Source organism: Cyphomyrmex costatus, unplaced genomic scaffold (genome assembly GCF_001594065.2).
Source record: "Cyphomyrmex costatus isolate MS0001 unplaced genomic scaffold, Ccosl1.0 scaffold124, whole genome shotgun sequence".
NCBI classification, from domain to species: domain Eukaryota; kingdom Metazoa; phylum Arthropoda; class Insecta; order Hymenoptera; family Formicidae; genus Cyphomyrmex; species Cyphomyrmex costatus.
The window spans coordinates 211,290-233,587 of record NW_017275218.1 but is presented as its reverse complement, the minus strand read 5'-3'; the positions used below and the strand labels follow the sequence as shown (position 1 = coordinate 233,587).

General features: G+C 29.9%; 1 protein-coding gene across 1 annotated transcript; it reads right to left on the bottom strand.

Annotated features, from left to right (window-relative positions):
- Positions 1-8,306: 8,306 nt before the first annotated feature.
- On the bottom strand, positions 8,307-20,876 carry Fancd2 (Fanconi anemia complementation group D2). Its single transcript, XM_018550602.1, has 14 exons — positions 20,609-20,876; positions 18,023-18,382; positions 17,579-17,936; positions 15,599-16,032; positions 15,436-15,527; positions 15,071-15,245; positions 14,139-14,396; positions 13,698-14,028; positions 12,287-12,602; positions 11,973-12,179; positions 11,606-11,903; positions 10,344-10,561; positions 9,121-9,329; positions 8,307-8,461 (listed from the first exon to the last, which is right to left on the bottom strand). The coding sequence occupies exons 1-14, from the start codon at positions 20,851-20,853 to the stop codon at positions 8,315-8,317; spliced, it is 3,648 nt and encodes a 1,215-aa protein (XP_018406104.1). The 5' UTR covers positions 20,854-20,876; the 3' UTR covers positions 8,307-8,314.
- Positions 20,877-22,298: the final 1,422 nt, after the last annotated feature.

Here is a 22,298-nt window from a genome sequence, read left to right as displayed (position 1 = left end):
ATGAAAACTCGTCCCTCATTTAATCTTTGTCACAATTATTATTCCATATCGTTAAATGCAAGTATGTTTTACGCAAAAGAAAAGGAAAAGAGAAATAAAATAGATTTATGATTTAATAACAAATCACTGCTTGCAATGTATGTTAATAAGGAATGTATGTGATGCGTGGATATGTATGTGATTCGTGAAGAGAGATGCCGAATAAAATTGGTCACAAATAGATTATATACTTTGTATTACGCTCTCGAAGAATATTTTAGTCATCCTTATACTCTTGTTAGCGAATTTGCAATGCTCGGAGAGAACAAAATACGAGAGAAGGAAATAATATATATATATATATATATATTCATCACTCCATTATCGCCGCAATTTGAGAATTACGTGTATTTTTTTATTTTTGGCCATTTCAGCACAGCGCGGGCGAGAAAAAATTCGAAATAATAATTATCGTCTAAATTATAATGCACACTTTGTATACAATCACTTTCTTGATAGTATTTTGACTTCTCTTGAAATACACACAGAATATCATATAGTTTTTCAGAACCAATCTTTGTGTAGATATACTATACTAATTGTAATACCGTAGATATGTATATGTACTAATTTATAGAATTGTGCTAGAGATATTTAAACGTTGCATTGCGAGGTCATCAAACGAGCTCCTGGATTAGCGATTCGCGATTGTCCTTTCCTAAATTATTAATCCTACTTATTGATAAAAAATTAGCCCGGATTAATGCCGATTAATGCGGCGTCGATGCAACCGGGCCTAGAATGGTCCGATACGAAAGGACAGAAACACTTGGACGCCGAATTTTTAATTTTAAGCAATTCTATTTTCTTTTTCTGTGTATAGCGAGTTATAACTTACCTGTGTATTTACCTGAATAGATTTAAGATTAACCGGTATTTCTTCACACAGAGGTATTCTTCTATGGAAAAAAAAAAAAAAAAGAGAAATATGAAACAAAACTGGTTGATATATCATCTATCGCGATACGTCAAATTTCGCAATAAACTTTTTAGATAAGTTTTGATCTGTATTGTACAGTGGTTATAAAAATGACACAGTATTCCTCGATATAGATTTATCATAAGACAATCTACTAACAAACTACCAGCGACAAACACAAATAATAAAAATCACGATGAAAAGTCAGTCGTCGATCTTGAAGAGATTAATCATGAAAGAATACATCTTATTTAGAATTAATAAAATAAATAGTTTTTCTTGTTATATATCAGTCATGTGTTTTTGAAATTTTGAGTATGAGTCAAAAAAAGATGATCAGATTGTACATCTCTCGATTAACAATTTTTCTATAAAACAATTACACGCTCCTTGATTGTTCGGCTTTGTTGCAAATAGAATAACTGTATTTATCTACTTAATCTTGAATCTTTCTGATCATATTATTATTATTTGACTGTGTATACGTATATATATCTCATGAATTATATTTCTTGCCTTCTTAGGATATAAACCATAAGTTTTTCTAATTGTAAGCCGAATCAGTATAATATCAAATATGAAATATTTAACTGAAAACTAAAATTTTTTTACGAATTGTGTGAATGATGAGAACTGATATCGCTTGTAATAAATTGCTTGTAACTTTTGAGTAAAGTTTATTTTTCTGTCAAACATCGAATGTTTTTTTTTTTTTTTTTGTTAAATAAATTTAAGATCGACGATATGAAATTTCTGCCACTGTACGTCTTATATCGTTACAAGAAAGGCAATAATCGTGAAAAAAATTCGAATGTATTGCGCAGTGACTGCCTTCGTCGACATAACGCAATTATAATGCCGTTCTAAACTCTCGGTAGTTACTTTCGTATATTTATTTGTTAGAGAGGATGTAGAGACTCAACTTCTCTCTAATAAGCTTTAGCTTGTAGATTCGTTTTAGCAGCGTGCTTGATGTTAAAAGAATTTTTGTCAGTCTCGCGTGTTCGTTAGCTTTTTATCTCATTCTCGTAAACGATTTTAACAATGGCCACTTGGAAGTGGCCGCGAAGTGTAAAATGTGTACAATGTTCGCTTGTGTGATGTTACAATGCCAAAGTCCGAACAAGCTTGTTGCATAATTTAATTCACTCGGTGTAAGTTTATGGTCGATCAACTTATTACTCCTTTCAATGTGCGTTGAGAAATAATAAATATTAACGCGAAAAAGATGAGTTTTTTCGTTAATGTAAAACTCAAAAAATATAATCTGTATTATATTAATTCCGTTTAATCAATCTGAGCAATATTTTCTCAATGTATACAACAGTGCTCATTGTCGATATTATTTTTTTTTACGAATCGCTGTACAACTTTTAGCCACGCTCTATTTATTCCTAAATCAAACCGGCTAAATTAGACGTATGTTTTATTCGAAAATATCTTAATTTTATTCATCGATAAATGACACGCGAAATAGAGGTTTTTCCCCCCCCCCCCCCCCCCTAAAAAAGAAAAAAGCTATTTCTGCACAAATACGTTCTTGAAATATTTATGATGAATAACATTTAGATGTTAATTCAAAATTCGGAAATATCAAATTTACTCAATAATTTCTACAATATTCAAATAGGACACCTTAGACGAATTGAAATTGGCAATATTACCTTCTCCGTTTTAGATTATTTTAGATACACGCAACGTTGATATTGCGCGTACTCGATACGACCTCAATTAATTAATTAATTAATAATATATGGAGAATCGTCCACGAGAACGAGAAGAGAGGAAGCGAATAGAGCGTTACGCTATTTTCTTTCACGGTGTAAAATCGATTATGGCGGAAGTACGTCAGAAAATATTGTAAAATGCACTAATAACATTAATGACTGTAATAACAAATGTACAAAAAAAAAAACAAAGATGAAAACAAAACAAAATTATGTCCGGCACACGCGAGACGTTAACTCGCGGAAGAGACGCTTCACGAGTGATTGCTAATACTTAAGGGAAAAAAATACAAAAATGACGAAACAAAAATAAAAGTATACAGCTATACTGCACACGCATGCTATTTTTCTTGAAAAGTTTCTCGTCCTTTTAATTACAACTTGTAATATATGTATATTTGTAGATCTGTATTCGCATAATTTATCGTTGAATTTGACTTTTTAGAAATGTTCTGAAAATTCTTGAGACACTCCGATGCAAACAAGATGTAATAACGCGTACATAATTAAAGTATATAGGGTGAAGAAAAGTTCCGGTGAAATATTTTGAAAACAAAGCATTTTTGAGAAAATGTGTTGTATACAAAAGTTGGATAACATGGATGAAAATCACTTATTCATGTTGATAAATATTACTTAAGAAATACCATTGGTTTACTCACCTATTATATTTATCTTAGTCTAAGATATTTATTTTGAATTCCTTGTTATAGATATAAATAGATATATCGACACGAAAAATGTCAACAGCTGTGTAACGCTATTATAGAAACATATTCTGTAACATAGATCTACATATAACGTTATGTCTATGCAATAGAGTTTTAAATTATAATTAGATTATCAGATACGTCTGTATATATACATTAAGTTAAGATATTTTCTGACCTTAGATTTTCTTATTAATTAATTAATTAATATCAGACGTGTTCAGTGCCACGCATATACGTGAATACAGATCAGGAAAATTTTTAGCTTATTAAAGTTTAATTGTTAAACCTAAAGTTTAACTGTTAAACCTCTGGCTTTAATAACGGATCTATTGACATATATGTCATCGGTCTCAAGGAAAAATTTACTAACATTCGATAGGCGATGAGATAAACCGACTTGAAAGTTTGATTATAAATAAACGATATTCGGTTTCCGAATCTTGATTTAATTATTTCTTCCTTTTCCTTCGAAGCAATTTACTTCAATTGTCTTATCTTTCATTAATTTGACTCGAGATAAGAATTAACATACACCAAGATTGATTGGTATACTAAAAGAACAATCTGTCATTATTTTACAAAAGTCAAGATTTGTCCTTAAGGCCAATGACGTAAGCTGATAACTGCCTAATAAGTTCTAAGTATCTTTATTGCGCACAGCATGATTCTCCTTTAGAAGAGCTACAAGTTTCATGCACGAGGAATTCGCTCTCCGCAGACCTTGTCAATGAATGTTCTGTATTTTTTTCAGGTGGTAGCCAATCGGTGGCCAGTTACGAAGATTTGAGCTCTAGCAGTTTCAGTTCTGCAAGTAGGGCATCCCTGGACGCGAGAAGTTCGCCGACACCGTCGTACGGAGCTGAGAACATGATGGTATTTCCCGGTGACAGTAGTGGCTCCATTTGAGATTATTTGAGATGCGCAGCCATGCTGCCTAAGTGGCTGCGCTGCCTCAGGTAAAGAAACAGCAAAGGCAGAAAGAAGAAGATGAGGAAGATAAAGGAAAAGGATTCTTTGAAGAGGAAACCTTGCTCATACAAGGAAGATCGATTCGCTGTGCTGTGCCATCACATAATTTTGTCTTTTTAAGCCCGTCTACTACACAAAACTCTGTTTTTTCTAAAGTTTCGTTGATATGGAATATATCACACAGTGAGACGGACGAGAGACACAAAGTGCATCAGCGGAATGGATAAATAAATGAAGATAATTCGCGCGTATGTGTTTGTATGAAGACAATGGAAGAGATGTTAATGACAAGGAGTGAATGTTGAAAGAAGAAAGGTAGATGATAAAGAAAAGGGTCTCCAGCCACATGTGAGCTGGTCGCAATTTTTTTATGAAGAGCGTGTAAATGTATAAAAGATGCGTTTCTTTCCACAAGAGTCACACAGCGTTTCGTTATCTTATTTCCTCTTGTTACATCTTCACCTATTCCGTTCGCTTATTCTTGCCCGCGACTGCACGATGTTTTCTCTGATACAACCCTAAAATTCGTATCAGATACGCATTGGAGATTAAGAATTGTAAATTTGAGATTAGAATTCAATCAAAACGGAAAAATAATATTTGATTAATTAAATTCTATTCTTTAATTTGTAATCAATTTTTAACGCCTAGTCTGATGCAGGTTTAAGGGGTTATACTACCTTGGCGCGCTGAAAAATGAATCGTTTTTTGGGAATTTTTTTCTCGGTTACTAACGAATGGATTTAAATGAAATTTTGAGGCATGATTAAACATATATTGAAGTGCACACACAAATTTTTTTGTCAATTTATTTTACAAAATGGCGCCGTGGCACTATCATAGTCAAAATTGTGTTTTTTTCGTAACGACAAACTGGCGTTGCCTGGAACTCTGCCAATTTTCAATGGATTTACTTGAAATTTTAACTGTAGCTTCTCAGATATATTATCTTTGGAAGTACACATGGTTTTTTCGATTACTAAAAAAATACGTTTTTTATAAACAATTTAAGGTCGATTTTTACCCCAAAAAACGATAACATACATTAAAATTGATGCCAATTTGCGAATTTTCAATAAAACAACAAAATCATGTGTACTTCCAAAGTAGAAGTAACATATTTTAAGAAAAATTTTGGATTTTTGTTCTAGGTGCCATAGAAGTGCTAAAACAGACAACGCCGTTTGTTGTTACGAAAAAAACACAATTTTGACTATTATAGTGCCACGGCGCCATTTTGTAAAATAAATTGACAAAAAATTTTGTGTGTGCACTTCAATATATGTTTAATCATGCCTCAAAATTTCATTTAAATCCATTCGTTAGTAACCGAGAAAAAAATTCCCAAAAAACGATTCATTTTTCAGCGCGCCAAGGTAGTATAACCCCTTAAGAGAGGACCTCGTACAAAAGCTAGTAGGAATGAGTGACTTTTGTTGCGTACTCATATGTACATTTGGCATCTTTTACAAGAAAAAAAAACAAAAAAAAAAAGAGGATCCGCGCTTCGTGATAACCGTCACAAAATTAATTTCTCGATAGCGCTATATTTGTAAACGTCTAATTGTAAGAGACTATTTTGCGGTAAAGTTACAACGCTGATTATCAGTCCCTATATTTTTGTACCCAAATATGCAGTCTGCGTTTGTGATAATTGCATTTTGTACACATCTCTTTTCCCTCCTTGTGCAATTTGTCGGTGTGTAATGCTCGCGATTTGTTATTCGAATATAAGAATATTCTCGTGATTTTCGTGGACATTATTTGTTCCCGCTCGTGTTCTTTCCCAGCTAACGCTAAATATTCGTGAAATATTCCTTAAAAATCTCAAATATTCTAAGAATATTCCGGAATGTCTCGAAATCTTTTCAAAGTGTAAAAGTAATATCAAATAATCAAAAATTTATTCATATTATTTAGAAAATGTTTTACATATTTTCACAAAATTATAATTTTCAGAGAAATTTTAGGTCTGGCGAGAAGCTAGACATCGTCGCTAGATGGCAATGTCCATTGCCGTTTGTCCCTATGCGACAAAACTTTTCATTACTTCTCAAACACCCTGTATAAAATTATGGTATTAAAAACACAAAATTCATTTACTTTCACCTTGGACTCCAATTTTGGAGTCATCTTTCACGAAATGCTGCGTTCTTTCTTATGTGATTCGCATTTACGATTTAATACATCTCCACCGCGATTCTCTATCGACAAAAATACGTATTGCTCGCTCGTGGGTGAGTGATTTTCGTGATATATTCACAAGAAGTGTTTATACAATATTTTGTATATTTTATTGATATTTATTACATTCGAAAATTATTTTGCTGTTTCGGAGTATTCGACATATTGAGTGTATAGATTGAACTTTTCACGAATGAATAGTTTTAGTTGGGTTCATTGACATATCGATCATTTCGGATGATTTTCATAAAAGAATGGGGTTTTGCTGAAGTACATAAAAGTTATAATATTTAGGCTAGATAAAGATCTTAAAATAATTATGTTAGATCATCAGAATGATTACGTAGAATCCTCAAGCATAATAATGCTGTAAAATATTTTGACATTTTAGTAAACGACTTGAGTGTCCAATATAATTATTTAGATGGTCAAACATAATTCTATTTACGTACTATACAGCAAAGTCATTCTTTTCGCAAACGACGTGTTTGCTCGACAAATACATATACAGATGCGCAACTGCGTGTAATAAATGGTAGCATTAATATTTCATCAGATTGATTACAAATTTAATATTTCTGTAGAGAAAGAAAGTGAACGAAACAATCAATAATCGTTAATTCTTATTTTTTTTAATTCCAGAAAGAAAGAGAGATAGAACTTCAAATAAATGAGTTATAATTAAATACATTAAATGCAGCATTTATTAGTCAATATAAATTAAGGAAGTAAATATTTTTATGTATTAAATTTGCATTATTGTTAAATGGAAAACGTACCATCTAAGGATGATTTAGCACGAAGATCACATATCGTGGACACTGAAAAAGTTTCTTCGAATTTGTTCTTACTCTATTATTCGCTCGTAAGCGATTGATATCTCTCTTTCTCTCTCGCCCTCCTCCCTTCCCTCTTTCTCACTCTTTACACAACGAAATCACGAAATAATACGAAAGGATCTTTTTCTTGAACATTCTTGAAATTTCATCTAATTTCTTTCATCTTTTTCCATATTACATCAATCTTTGTAAATGGAATTTCATCTGTCTAATTTATTGCTAGAGTTGTTACGTTAAAAGTTTAAATTACCGGATATTTTTTCTTTGGAATCGATACTTAATGGATAAAACTGGACAATAGTAATCATAAAATTAAGGTAATTATGCACTTTAGGAGAATCAGCGCCAATTACTTTGACGTTGATCTTGACACATGTTGTCATGATCTTCAGTATCTTTTAACAGGTTTTAGTCGGCGCTTGTTTGTTAAAAAATTAATAAGAAATAAAGTTGATAACACCAACGTTTCGTGAATCTTGCCGGTCAATTCGTCAGGAGCGCACTGCAGCGCACTGATATTGAGTGCACTGCACCTCCACAAAAGTCCCTTTATATGTATAAACTTTAAGGGAGGGGATGTTTGACGGAGCGTTAACCCCAGGACAAGCTCTTAGCCATTAATAGAAAAGGAAGACGGAATAAGAAGAAAACATGACTACTACCATCGTAGTATGACATGCGTTTTTTTAACTTTAAACTTGATTTTATATGTATTCCTAGCATGTAATTTTTACCAGCACAGATTCCTTAAAAATTACAAGAAATGAGTAATATTGATTTTACCTTCCACGACAATGACAAACCTTTTCGTAACATCCTTCTTTTTAATAAAAAAAAATTTAGTATGCTGTAATATAACGCAATAATTTAGTAAAATATTATTTATGTAATTAAATCACAGATTATATTCTTTCTCTCATACAATTACAAATCGTCAATATCATCACTTGCATCTTCTATTTCGTTTTCCATTAAATTTTCGTCAGAGTCCTCAAAAATTTCAGATGATGCATTTCCTAATTCTTCCGAATTTGTATTCATGTCTAGCAAAGGAGTTTCATCTGATGATGTCTAGAGAAATAATAAATTAATTTTTATCAGTCAAAAGTTTTGTTTTATTCTACATATACAGTGGTGGCTTAAAGATAATCAAGTCTCCGTGATGAAATGGCCAGCACAATCGCCTGATTTAAATCCCATCGAAAACTTGTGGCATGAAGTAAAAAAGACAGTCCCAAAGGAAAAAATTAAAAATAAAACTCAATTATGGCAAGAAATTCAGAAAGCGTGGCACAACACATAAAATCAATATATGAGCGCTTAGTAGATTCAATGAGCCGCCGATGTCAAGCAGTTTTACGAAATAAGGGCTACGCGACTAAATATTAGTCAAAAAAAACAAGTTACAGTTTTCTGAATATGTTTTAAATGGTTTTCCGTTGTGCAATATATTTTATAATGCAATTGTATCTATTATTTTTGCCAATAACTTTTTGTCAAAAATTTTCTAAGACTAAATATTTCATGATTGTATGACTTAGACAAAAAATTAATTTTTTAATAAATGTAAAGCCTCAAAGTATTACCTCTACACATAATAATTAATCTGAATATTTTTTTTCTGTCTTCTGCAGATAAAATTACGATTTATCTGCAATGTACCTATTATTTCTGCCACCACTGTATGTATAATATGCAAAACAAATCAAAATCTAAAAAATGATAAAAACCTGTGAAAAAATTTCACGGCCATCTAAATCCTTATTAACAAGATTTCCCATCCAAAATGCTGCTGCACTATCGTTAAGGACCAACATTCCCTTAACACTATAAACTAATTTTTCTAATGTAGATTTCGCTATAGGCACATATTTGAACAATGGTAAATTCTTTTTTTCTGTGCAATCGCAACATATGGTATGTAAGTATCGTGTACCACCTAAACATGATATCTATGATGAATAAATTAGGAAACTAATCTTTTTACTTATTTTTTATTATTAGAAGTTGCGTACGATTTAAATGCTCATACTCTAAATTTCATTCTATCTTTATAGCGCTCACAGAACAAAAATAGAACGAACTCAACACATGAACGTTTAAATAGAATGCAGCTAGGATGCTTTCTATTGTAAAACATTTTGTAATTTAAGACTTTAATTTAACTAAAAGATTTTTTTAATAAATCCAGAAACAATTGTTTTAACAAAAATATTCAGATCTTAATTTTTTATGATAAAACTCATTTGAACAAAAAACTTTTCTATTTTAGTCCTATTGCAACTAATAACGAATTATATACTCAAGATGTTTATTGAAATCTTGTAAAAGATTCTCTAAAAATTTTGAAATCTCTTCAAGTATCTTTGTACAAAATTCCAGGTAAGGTTACAGAATTTTTTTGTGCAACTTTGAAATAAATAGTAGTAACGCAAAACTAAATATTGTAAATTAGTACGAGATAGATTACATTTATCATTTTCTACAACCGAAGTCACGAAACGGTATTGTGCAGTATTCGATCCACGTGTCGCAATTGAATTCTTGTTGTAATAAACAAAGAATTTTTAATGACATTATACCTAACACTCTCTAGACATTGAACAAAAAATTAAAAAATAAATATATCTTTTTTTTTTATTTTTTTAAATAATTTTTCAATATTTATTTAACATTGCAAAGAGTAAAACTTTAAACCGTGTTAATTTAGAAAATTATACGGGACATTTCGATTCTTTAATAACAATCTTTCATTTCAGCTAAATTCTGTTACTAGTCACAAGGAACTCAGAATTCATATTAAGATGGGCAAGTTTATAACAATAAATCTTTTTTACATTTTCATTAACAATAAAAAAACATTGGTTTCAATGTATCAAAAAATCTTTTAAAATTAAATTATATTTATAGAATTATTCCATAATTCTTAGCAATAAAAATAATTATTCCTTACTTTGCATCATTTTTAGAATATTAGTTACATCGTCTGTTTGATACTTCAGATTATGTTCAAGTATTGGCATACCAAAATTTAGAAATTGTTTTATTAATTGTGGCATGTAACGCAAAAATAGTTGTATAGTAGTCTTTGTTTTCAAAGTTTTACAAATTTGCACAAGTTTTTGAACATTTAAAGTAATATTGTGCCATATCTTTATTCTTTTTGAATCTCTATAAAAAAAAAATGTTTGCTCAACAACTTTAAAACAAATTTTGTATGTATACTAATAAATCCTTAAAAATTATTGTATATAAAACGGTAAATGTTCACCTTTACACAGTCAGCTTCAAATGAAATCTGAGTGACTTTGATCTTCATTCTCAAAAGGTGCGTTCCACTTGACGCTCGCAACGCTCATGGAATCATTTCATCCTTGTTGTTTATTAAATGTTAAACAAGGACAAATAACGCTCGCAAGCGCCAAGTGGAACATACCCAAAGAGGTCAAGGTCACTGACTTTTTCCGTCACCTGTTATTCATTGAAAAGTTACCAGCAAAAAAAAGTTTGAAAAAATGTGACTCTTATCCACTATACAAAATAGACACCACTCAAAAATATATTTCACATAATTAAGTTGATTATTAAGAATTAAGTTGACACAATTATTTATCGCAAATAAAGAAGCCATTATTTTGAAAATTCGTAAAATTAAGAAAATTACGTAGCAACATGTTCACTCTGCTAAATTAGTAGATATGAACTGTTACAGTGCTTCAACACAACGTTATGTTTTCTTCTTAATGTTATTGCAGGTCGTGATTCTAATAGTATGTGTACAAATATAAAAGCAGCTCTACCTCTTCCCCCATCCTGCTAAGGAGCGCACGACTTCCATAATTGTCCTGTTCTACATGGATTTCGATTTTATGCAAGTCTAATTTTAGAAGTCATACGCCCCTTTTCAGGGGGGAAGGGGGATGAGATTCACTTCCCATGTAATAGTACAATTATGGAACAGCTATTATGAATAGCAGTTCCATTCATAAAAATTATTTTACTAATAACTTTTCAATGAGTAACGAGCGAGGAAAAATATCAGTGATCCCTTGAGAATTAAGGTTAAAGTCACTCGGAGTTCATTTGAAGTTGGGTGTGTAAAAGCGAACAATTATCTATAAAATAATAATAGTATAGATAATAGCATAATACTCGTTGAATATCTTTTTAAATAAATTTGACTTTTATATTTTAAAGAAATAAAATAATACTTACGAGTTGGGAGCTAATACTGATATGTTTATACCTTTAATTAACCCGTCAAATAGTTTTTTATATAATAAATGAAATATATTTCTTCTCACAGAAGGTAATCTTGTTAAAGGGCTTTGAATATTTTCAAAATTACAAACTTCATCTGGTAACCATTCTAAAACTGATGTTACTGCATCTAATGGCGATGGTTCATTATCTATCCAGTTATTCAATAACTGAATAACAAATAATCTATATTGAGAACCAGCATGTTTATCTTGAGGCCACTCCAAGCAAAGAAATCCATATGCTAATTTTGCTGAAATCCGTAATATAATTAGGAAATTTGCAAAATTTTCAATATTTATCAAATACTTATACCATTTACCATGTTTACTCTTATACTCTTGGGCATAAGTCTCAGAATGTTTCATTAATGATTGACACATATTGACAAGAGCAGCAGCTAATGCTATTTCGGTAGCAATATCCATTAACGATTCAAAATATTTATAAGATTCTGCAACAAGTTCCTTACAAGACCGTAATGAAGTATTTTCTTCATTGACTTGTTTAGCCAAACTACGTAATCCCTCTGAAAAGTCAATAAAATATGAGTAATATATACATATGTTAGTATATCTAACATATAACATATGTTAGATACTCAATTTTTATAATTAGTTAACAAAAATAACATACCGCGTAACAATGTATTGTATGTTACACTCGAAAATCCTTTCCAATTAAAAATACTGGTGAGAAGGCGCAATAATAATTTTGCACCTTTCCGAAAATTGTAATTATCATCTTGTCTTAATTTGCTGACAATATCATCCAATTTTGAACAGATATTTGGTAATAAGTGTATTAAATCTTTCACAAAACTCTCGGAAGGTTCATTTTCAAATATTGCCAAAAGTTCTTTTACAATAAAACATACTTGTTTTATTGATATGCATTGCGTTTCAGATTGTGATGTCTGCTCGTTTATTTTAACGTCCAAAAGGCAGGCTATCTAAATTATATAGTATTTTCAAACATGATCAGTACTCGTGACAATTTAGAAATTATGTATGTATATATATATAGTATCTCAAGATCACTAGATATCTCTTTAATTGCAAATTGAATATATATATGTATAATAAAAATGCCAATACGAGCAAATATTAGATGGACGTATACATACAATTTTTATTATCTTAAAGATATAAATGAAGAAAATGTAAACGTTTTAATTTTTTATTTTGAGTCCTCTTTAGTACAATCTCAATTAGTAATTACATGTGTCGAGTTAAGTATAAAATTATATTAGAGTAAAAGTTCCAGTAAATTATAAATGAAGTGAGATACATAATCAAATTAGTAAAAACTAATCTTGTAATAAATCTTGTAAAGCATCATATGTGATACAGATGATTAAAAACCGGAATTACAGATCATAGAAATTATATATAAATAGTTTATAAAATATATATATAGTAAAAATCTGTAATTATTCGTTAAAATATCATATGTATCAATAAATATATTAATTAAACACGTGCACATTCAGTAGTTATATACGCATGCATTTTATATACTAAATCTTGAGTTACGACAATTTTAACGTTTATTATCACTTTTCTAAGTTATACTGTGATTTTGACACATTTTTATGAAGTTCACTTTTAATAATTGATAGAATAATGTTTACTTAATTCATTCAAGGCATCCTCCAAAATCACGTTTTTTAAAGTTGTCATTTTTAAAATGAGAGCAGTATTTTACTCAAATGTGTTTAGATAGATTTTAAATTAATTGAGAGCTATGATTCAAAAGATATCTAGTACAATTTTCGATATTTTCTATTATTTTTTAAAACAGAAATTCGGAAAAAATAAAAAAGCTTGTATGAACACAAATACACATTGCTATTAAGTTTGAGATAATGGTATCAAATTATATCCTGTTATATTGTTATTATTATATTTTTAGTAATAATACATATAAATACAATCACTTATAAGCTTCATAAAAATTTTCATTAATTAAAATCTTTTCTACATAATCTTGAGATTTATTAAAAATAAAAGTGTCTTGTATATATATTACAAACTATTCTTGATACCTTTGCGTCAAATTTTCTAAAATATGCTGGATTTTTGGAATACAATTTGGAATCTGTCTCCCATTCATCCTCTATTGCCACAGAAGTGTTTACTTTATTTTCTTTTGTATGTTTTTTTCCTTTTTTACTACTTTTTTTTTCAATGTTTACAAACGGTGGTAATGGAAAATAATGGAAATAACATGGCGATGGTTGATACTTAGTGTCACATAATGGTAGTAACATGTTCAATTCACTTTGCAAATATATCAAAGTATCTAAACGTTTGAGTACTTGTCCTTGCAGTAAAGGATCAGTTTGCGTGACAAAGCCTGAGATTATTTCTCTAAACCTGTAACATTTCTCTTGCAGTTATTTACAATCTTAGCTAAACTTAAAAAATAGATATATAGAAATTATGTGCCTATTATTGTACTATAAAAAAAGATTTAGAAAACTAACCAATTAATACCACATATAATAAGATCTAATGTTGTAGATTCTGGTACATCAAAGTCTTTTGGCATTAACATTCCGCGTCCCAAAAGAGCATCTATAGCTTCTAAGTCTCCATGTTCACTGAGTCTCATACAACATGTCTTAAGAAGTCGAAATATTATTGATGCAATAGGGCCATTTCTTTTATTTCCAAAATTTAATACGCAGTTTTCAGGATCACTTTCTTCATTATTTAATCCAAATTTAGGTACTAGAGCTTCTCTGATAAAAAAAAATATTTATTTATTTAGATTTATCTTTCTTTTATATCTTATTATCATTACAAGCGTCATACGATTATAATCAACGTCTATTAAGCTGGTACAGCCACTTCATCACAATTAAACGAGACTATACTATATTTTTGCTATTTTTTGCTCTAATCGTAATAAACTCTCTAGTAAACTTTTCTTTTACATTTAAAGATTTTTTTTAAATCGACTAAATATAAATTAAAATGGTCACCACCCTGTACATACATTCATATATTTTATACAGTATATATAGATATTACTACATGCAGGGTCTGATAAAACATCTACAGGCCTCTTTCACTTTTGTCCAAGGCCTATATTTGTTTCTCGAATCAAATTGTTTTCGGATTTGTGGGTGATTGATCCACAGAATCCTACCTCAGTCAGATATTAGAGACAAATATCTACTAATATATACTGATGTATACGAACTACTATTTAACGCCGAATCCGAATGGCGCTGATGATCTTTTGATCACCAGGTGGAGCCATTTTTGGCTCATGAAACGCAAAAAATCGTGTTTGGGCGCACGTGGGGTTGAACTCGGGTCTACACAGATCGCGAGTCAATCGCACCGAGCGGTGAGCCACTCGATGCCACATATATAGTAAATATACAATAATATTATGTAAAGTATTTACCTTGTTAGTAATTTATCTGTCAGATATGTATTAACAAACTCATTTTCAATATAGTTATTTATCTTTTCGATGAAACCAATATTAATATGTTCAGTTTGTTCAATTACTTGTGTTAGTTGGTCATAGAATAGAGACTGCGATTTATAACAACTCTTTACGTTCTTTATTACCTTATCTGCGTGTGCAAAATATTTATATTAAAATTTAATAAATATTTTTTTATATATTTACTGTTACAATGATTTATTTTAAAAATATTCATCAAAGAATATTAAACTTTATCATAAATTCATATTTGAAATTTTATATAGTGCGTGCGCGCGTATGTATATAGAAATTTTTTAAATTACATAAAATAAACGTACTAAATAACTTCAGAGCTTGGTCGCATGTTTCAGCTGTTCCTGCTAAATGTTTTATTGCCATTACTGCTCCCATAACACCTTTACATTTTGTACTGAAATGTGTAATCCAATATATACGTTATAAAAAAAATGTTAAAAATATAATTCTAATTAATTGGCTTACACTGGTTTTGCAGTAGATAATTGTTTTTGTAACAATATAAACAAATCATCTCGTAAAGATTCTGAAGTAGAATTATCAATTAGACATAATCCATGTAACAAATCACTCAAAGTACCAACTTCTTCTAGTCCAAAGCAATCGACTTTTTCTAATAAAATTCTCAAATGATTACAATGTGATACCAAGCAATCTCTTTCTATTGTATTCTCTGCCATTTTGCAAAGTACAGTCAGTGCATGTTTCACAGTTTGATCATTATTACCCATGAGAAGAATGATATTTTTTATAATCTCACGTTGCTTAAACGATTTTCCTTTTTGACTGAGAAATTGCAATCGGAACCATTCTATTGCAAAAATAATGAACACACGTTCTTCAGACTTTAATAGTTTACTCGCTAATTGTAACATTGGTATTTGTAATTCACGAACAACCTAAAAAGATGTATATAAAATACAATGCATATACAACACTACTCAACAAAATTAAAGTATTACCTGTTCCACCCTACAAAAATAGGCAAATTTCGAAATAGAATCACTTCGTCGAAAATCATCGTATCGAGATTTGTTAAAAAGCATTTTAAAGCTTGACATCTCTATTTTTCAGACCGGTACTTAAAAAACGATATTACTAATATTTCCTAAAGCTACACAAACATAAAAAAAAAAACAGATGCATCAGATCTTAATATTTTTTATGGCAAAGTTCCACGGCGCTAATTAAAAATTGTGCACAAATACGGTTTACAGCTTTTGAAAGAGAGTGAATCTTTACCTTTAATTTGCCTTTTTTTGACTTTTATACGATTTTTTTTCATCGAATTAATCAACGTTGAAGTGATCTTTTTTACTTCAAACATACTATTCACTTCAAATCACTCAATAAAAAAATTTTAGTGTCATGATTAAGTTACAAATAAAGAAATTTGTTATAAGATGCTTTTTCGTATATCGCTTCGTGATCATTCTTCGTAGAGATATATGAAATTGAACCTTTTTAACATTGATTTTAAATGACTTTGATTTTGTTGAGACCCAACAGGCAACTTTTGAAAGCTATAAACCGCATTTGTGCATAATTTTTAATTTCCGCCGTTCAGCTTCACAAATTTCGTATAAAATTTTAAGATTTGATGTATCTTCATTTATGTTTGTATAATTTCATGAAATTTCGGCAAAACCATTTTTTTAAATTACTGATCTGAAAAATATAGATTTTTTTCTAGCTTTAAAATATTCTTTTTAATTCTCGATACGATATTTGACGAAATTATTCTAGTTATTATATTTCGAAATTTACCTATTTTTTTTTACAGGGTAAAACAGGTGATGCTTTAATTTTATTGAGTAGTGTATATATATAATACATGGTGTCCGTCCATAAATGTCCGAGCAAATATCTCGCAACTAGTTGAAGTTACAAGAAAGTTTAATAAGAGAAATTTATACAACTCCGAGTTAGCTACAAAGTGCACGTAAAAAATTTCTTTTCTACTCGTGGCTTTTTCGAGTTGTGTAGGTTCACATAGTTTTTTTAAATGGATATCTATAATTTTTTTTGCATTTGTATAGTAAGTGGCATTTACAATTAAATTCATATGTAGTAAAATATTGCTACTATGCATCGTTCACGAGATAAGCGACATCTTAAGTTACGTACACTTTGTAGTTGACTCGGGGTTGTACAAATTTCTATTATTATTAAACTTTCTTATAATTTTAACCAGTTGCGAGATATTTTGCTCGTGTGTGTGTATAAATTATATTGGTACTGCCCACTCTGTATATAAAATTGTAATTTTTGTCAAATAGGGGCAGATTATAAATGTTTTGTATACAAGATATAGTGTGGATTTTTTATTTCACGTATGATATATCTAATACATAATTTATCCTTATTTAACATTCGGTGAACAACAAGGATAAAAGATACATCATGTGCATCATGCGTGAAATGAAATGTATCCCATTTACAAACCTCTTTATAATCATTGTAAAGTGTATGAAGCAGACTTATTCTGTAAAAACCACATCGTATATTTTGTTTTAATAAGGTTTCTGCATTTTTTTGTCTTATTGTCCCAGAATATACCGAAAGCAAAATGATTAAATCCAATGGTTTTGGATTTTTATTAATATCTTTTATAACTGTTATCGCGGCATCCGTTACGTCTTTATCTAATAACATACACATCTTCAATGTTTTAATTATTCGCACTTGATTTTTGTAACAGTTTTCAGCTTTATCGCCAGCAAGAGGCTGCATTTCAACATTACGCAATGTAAGTAACATTTGTTTGACAACATCTGAATATACATAATCGTTTGAAAGAAATCTGCAAGATAATTAAAAAAAGTTATATTATATTATTATAACTAAATACTAAAAGCATAAAAATAATAAATTTGAAATTGAATGTACCTGATGATAATTGGTATAAGTTCTAGTTTTATATTTGTTTTTAACAAATGTAATACTTTAATTTTATATTCTTCCAAATACTCCTTGCCGAGATTAAAACTGGCAATACAATTCAAAATTACATTTATCAATTCGCAATTTTCCTCCAACATTTTTGTTAAAACTTCAACGATAATCTGATGCTGAGCATCTGACAAAATATCAGGCAGGAATAAAATAAGTTCACATTGAAACCATAATGGACATGTTTCTAATAGCTGTTGTATGTTTGTAGTTAATATATCAACATCAATTATAGTATCCAAAAAGCGAAATTGATGTAGTAATAATACACTCCACGGTGCCTCTTCCAGAGTATCTCTATATAAAAATATATACGAATGTGTTTATTAAAATGTGATTGTCTTTCCAATATTTCAATCCACAAAATATATATTAAGCAACATAATTAAAATGTGAATTTAATAAAGGCCGTAGGAGTTATATTGATACAAAATTATTCAAGAATGGCAATGGGGTGGGCGTGGAGTTTCGGGGAGAGAAAATTTAAAGGTGATATAAGATGGAGATGGAAATAAAGTGGTAGTATTTAGGAATGATGGAGGAAAGTGGAGTAAAAGAAACTGGTGGTGGGGGAATGACAAAATAGAAGAGGTAAAAAGTATTAATTATCTGGGGTATATTATGAAAAGTAATAATGATGACGAAGAACATATAAAAGAAAGAGTAAGGAGAGCAAGAATGGCAATGGGGTGGGCGTGGAGTTTCGGGGAGAGAAAATTTAAAGGTGATATAAGATGGAGATGGAAATTGTTTGATAGTATTGTTAAAGGAATAATGATGTACGGAGTAGAAGTATGGGGATACAAAGAAAGGGAGAAAATAGAACAATTGCAAGAGAAATACGGTAGATGGATATTAGGCTTAGATAGAAACACGGCAGGTTACATTGTGAGAGAAGAAATGAAAAGAGAAAAAATTAGAGTGGAAATGGGCAGGAGAGCAGGACAATATGAGGAGAGAATGAGCAAGGGAGAAATGGGGGATATAGCAAAAATTTGTATAGAAGAAAAGAGGAAGGATGAAAAAGAGAGAGACCAGAAAGAGAATGGGCTAGGGAAAGTATGGAAAGAAAGAGATATTTGTGGAGATGTGGAAGAAGCGAGGAGGCTATAAAAGAGGAAGGAGAAAGTAAATGGGAGAAAATAAAGAATATTGATAAAGAAGTAGACGAACAGGAAAGAGGAGAAAAAGTGAGGAGTTCCAAATCGTGTGAAGCGTATGCGCGGGTGGCAGGAATTCCAGGATATATGAGCAAGAATAGAAGAACAGACGGAAAGAAAATACAAATGGTGGCAAGGTGGAGATGTGGAAATGAGTTGAAAGGAAATATGTATTGGCTAAAAGAAGAAGAAAGAAAGTGTAGAATTTGCGGAAAAGAAAGGGAAACACTTAGACACGTAAAAAGATGTATGAATAACGAGGGGGGGTGCGATCAAAGAATAGATGTGTTGAATGAGGATGGAAGAGGGTATGAATGGATGGCTAAGGTACAAAAGATAAGAAGGGAAAGAATGGAAGAGAGAGAGAGAGAGAGTGAGAGCGGGAACGAGAGCGAGAGAAATAGATAATGGGTAGACAGGTAAAGAAGTAAATACATAAAATACAATGGAAATTAGAAGTGTAAGGAAGTCAATATGTAATACATTTAGTTGTGAAAGCATATCAAATAAACTACTACTACTTATTACAACCACTACTGCAAACTTCAAATGGAACGTTTCAACTTATCTTCGAACTATCTTCAGTGTAATTAAAATTCAACGTAATAAATGTAATGTTTTGTGTCTTGTGTAACAATCCGAATTTTAACGCAAATTTCAAGATTTATTTTGAATATTTTGTAAATATATAATATATATATATTTTTTGTAGTCTTTTATATAATATAGATTGTATTAATCATACATATTTATTACAAATATTATGAAATATTTTATCATATATAATATTGTAATAAATAGAATAAAAATACTTAATATAAGATACATTACAATCCAAGTAAAAATATTTACTAAAAATATTTATTTACATTTATCATAAATATTTATCATAAATATTATATAAGATATTTGGTTTTAATAATGTTTTTGAATAAAGCTTATATATAAAATATATATGTACAAAGTATTTATATATTTCAAAGAATAAATAATAATAAATATTTATATATACATATATGAGTACTTTTATTGTAAATATTTTGTGCTAAAAGTTCTGCTCACAAATCTTTGAACGTTTATAACTTTTAATAAGCATTGTCAAACATAAGTTCACATGAGTTTTTATTACCTACTAGATCTCATTAGTATGTATTAATTTGATACTAACTTTTACAAATAAAGGCACATACAAGGTGAGTATAAATATATTCATCAAGAATCAAAATTATTTCAATAAATTCAAATTCCGATAGACAGATAAAAGAAAATTGTTTCCTACTTATTTGTAATTAGATTATTATAAAAATTTGTCAAAAATATTAAAATTCAAATTTAGAAAAATTATGTAGATTTCAATACTTACACTAAAAGAACAGATTCATTAAGTTTAGATATGAAGATATTATATATATCTGTTTGAATTTCTGGAACTTCTAACAGAATTCTTGCAAGAGTTATTTTGTTTAGAACACTGAAACTGTTAACATCAGTCGATATTTCCATATCATTTAACATTTTTATAAAATTATCTTCCTGTCTAATATATTCCTCTATCGAATCAATTATATCCTTTTTTTGGTATTGCTTTGACTTCAATACTTTCTTCATCTTCCATTTAGCAATGGATGGAGCAACAACTGTATAAAAGGATTTTAACATATAAAATATAATCTTATCATTATGTTCTCCTTATTTTCAATTAAAGAATAAGAGATGTATGTGCTGAGGAAACTAACCAAGTGTATGTATGTCAGTTGACAATATAATACCACATTTTTGTAAAAAATTGAAAAAAATAGATGGTCCATGAGAACTTTGCTTTTCTGAAAGATGTTGGTTATTTGATTTTGAAACTGGTTGAAGTTCTCTATCTTGTTGCTCTTTCTGAGAAATATGAAGTTCTGTAATTTTAGTGGATGATTCTTGACACATTTTTCTAGAACTACTACTGATATTAATATCTTGAGTAATAAACTTTGTATTTCTATCAAGTATGGTTTTAATCTGTTTCTTCTTCATAATATTATGTTTGTTATATAAAGAGTCAACATTATCATCTGAACCTTCTAATGACTGATTCACACCTTTACATTTCGGTGTAACTGATTTTTCTACAGATGAATTTCTAGTGTTCAAAATCTTATTTGTTGACGATACATGGCTTCTTGACAAATTAGTATTCTCTTGACTGAAAGAGGTATTTGCTAATGCTTGACTATCAAGTTGTCTGGAAATCTTTGATACTTTATCAGACGTAACTGCACATTTATTTGTTTCTGATATATTCTCAGTTTCACAAAAACTTCTTTTTTTACCTTTAACAGACAAATTCTTTTCTCTACAGTGAACATTTAAGGGTTTTAACCTGATATCTGACGATCTATCTTCATAAAAAGATTCACTCTTTTCAAGGATTTCATCGGTCACATGAACTTGTTTATCACTAGAGCCAGTTCTCTCCAACGATTGATTAATTGAGTGTATATCTTTATGTAAACTGTTTCTTAACATCAACTTTCTTTTATCCATAGTAAATTCAGAATTCTTTTTCCTTCCTTAATTAATATATTCAAAATACAAAAATATTTAATTCAAAGTAGCACTTAATAATGGGTAATACTTAGATAATTGAGAGATCAAATTTATGTTTCTAAATTGTATTTTACTACTGCAATAATAAAGAGAAAAAATACGTTCTAACATTATACTTTTGAAATAAATTTGTACTGCACTACAGTACGACCAACCGCCAACAGCCGACTCAAGCCGACTAACGAACTAATGCCCGTTTTCACTACAATGGCAGTAGCAATAGTGGATGAGACTGTAGAAGTAAGAAATTGACTAATCATAGTAGAATGTGAGAAGAATAATCGACCGTGATTGGTCAATTTCTTAAGCCCAAAACACATGAATGCATAACAGTGCATAAACATAACATAAGACCGCTGGATCAATGAGCATCTTATGTTAATTAGGGTACGGTCAATGCGATGCTACAAATGCTTTGAAGCGTTTCTTGATTGGTCAATTTGTAAAGTTCTTTCTTCTGA

What these genes read in the sequence shown, in the direction of transcription:
- Fancd2 (XM_018550602.1), bottom strand. Translation starts at nt 20,853, where the DNA reads ATGAAGAAAGTATTGAAGTCAAAGCAATACCAAAAAAAGGATATAATT. An exon ending in TTATCTACTGCAAAACCAGT is followed by an intron (nt 15,528 to 15,598) that starts GTAAGCCAATTA and finishes TACACATTTCAG; the next exon opens with TACAAAATGTAAAGGTGTTA. An exon ending in ATACAATACATTGTTACGCG is followed by an intron (nt 12,180 to 12,286) that starts GTATGTTATTTT and finishes TTGACTTTTCAG; the next exon opens with AGGGATTACGTAGTTTGGCT.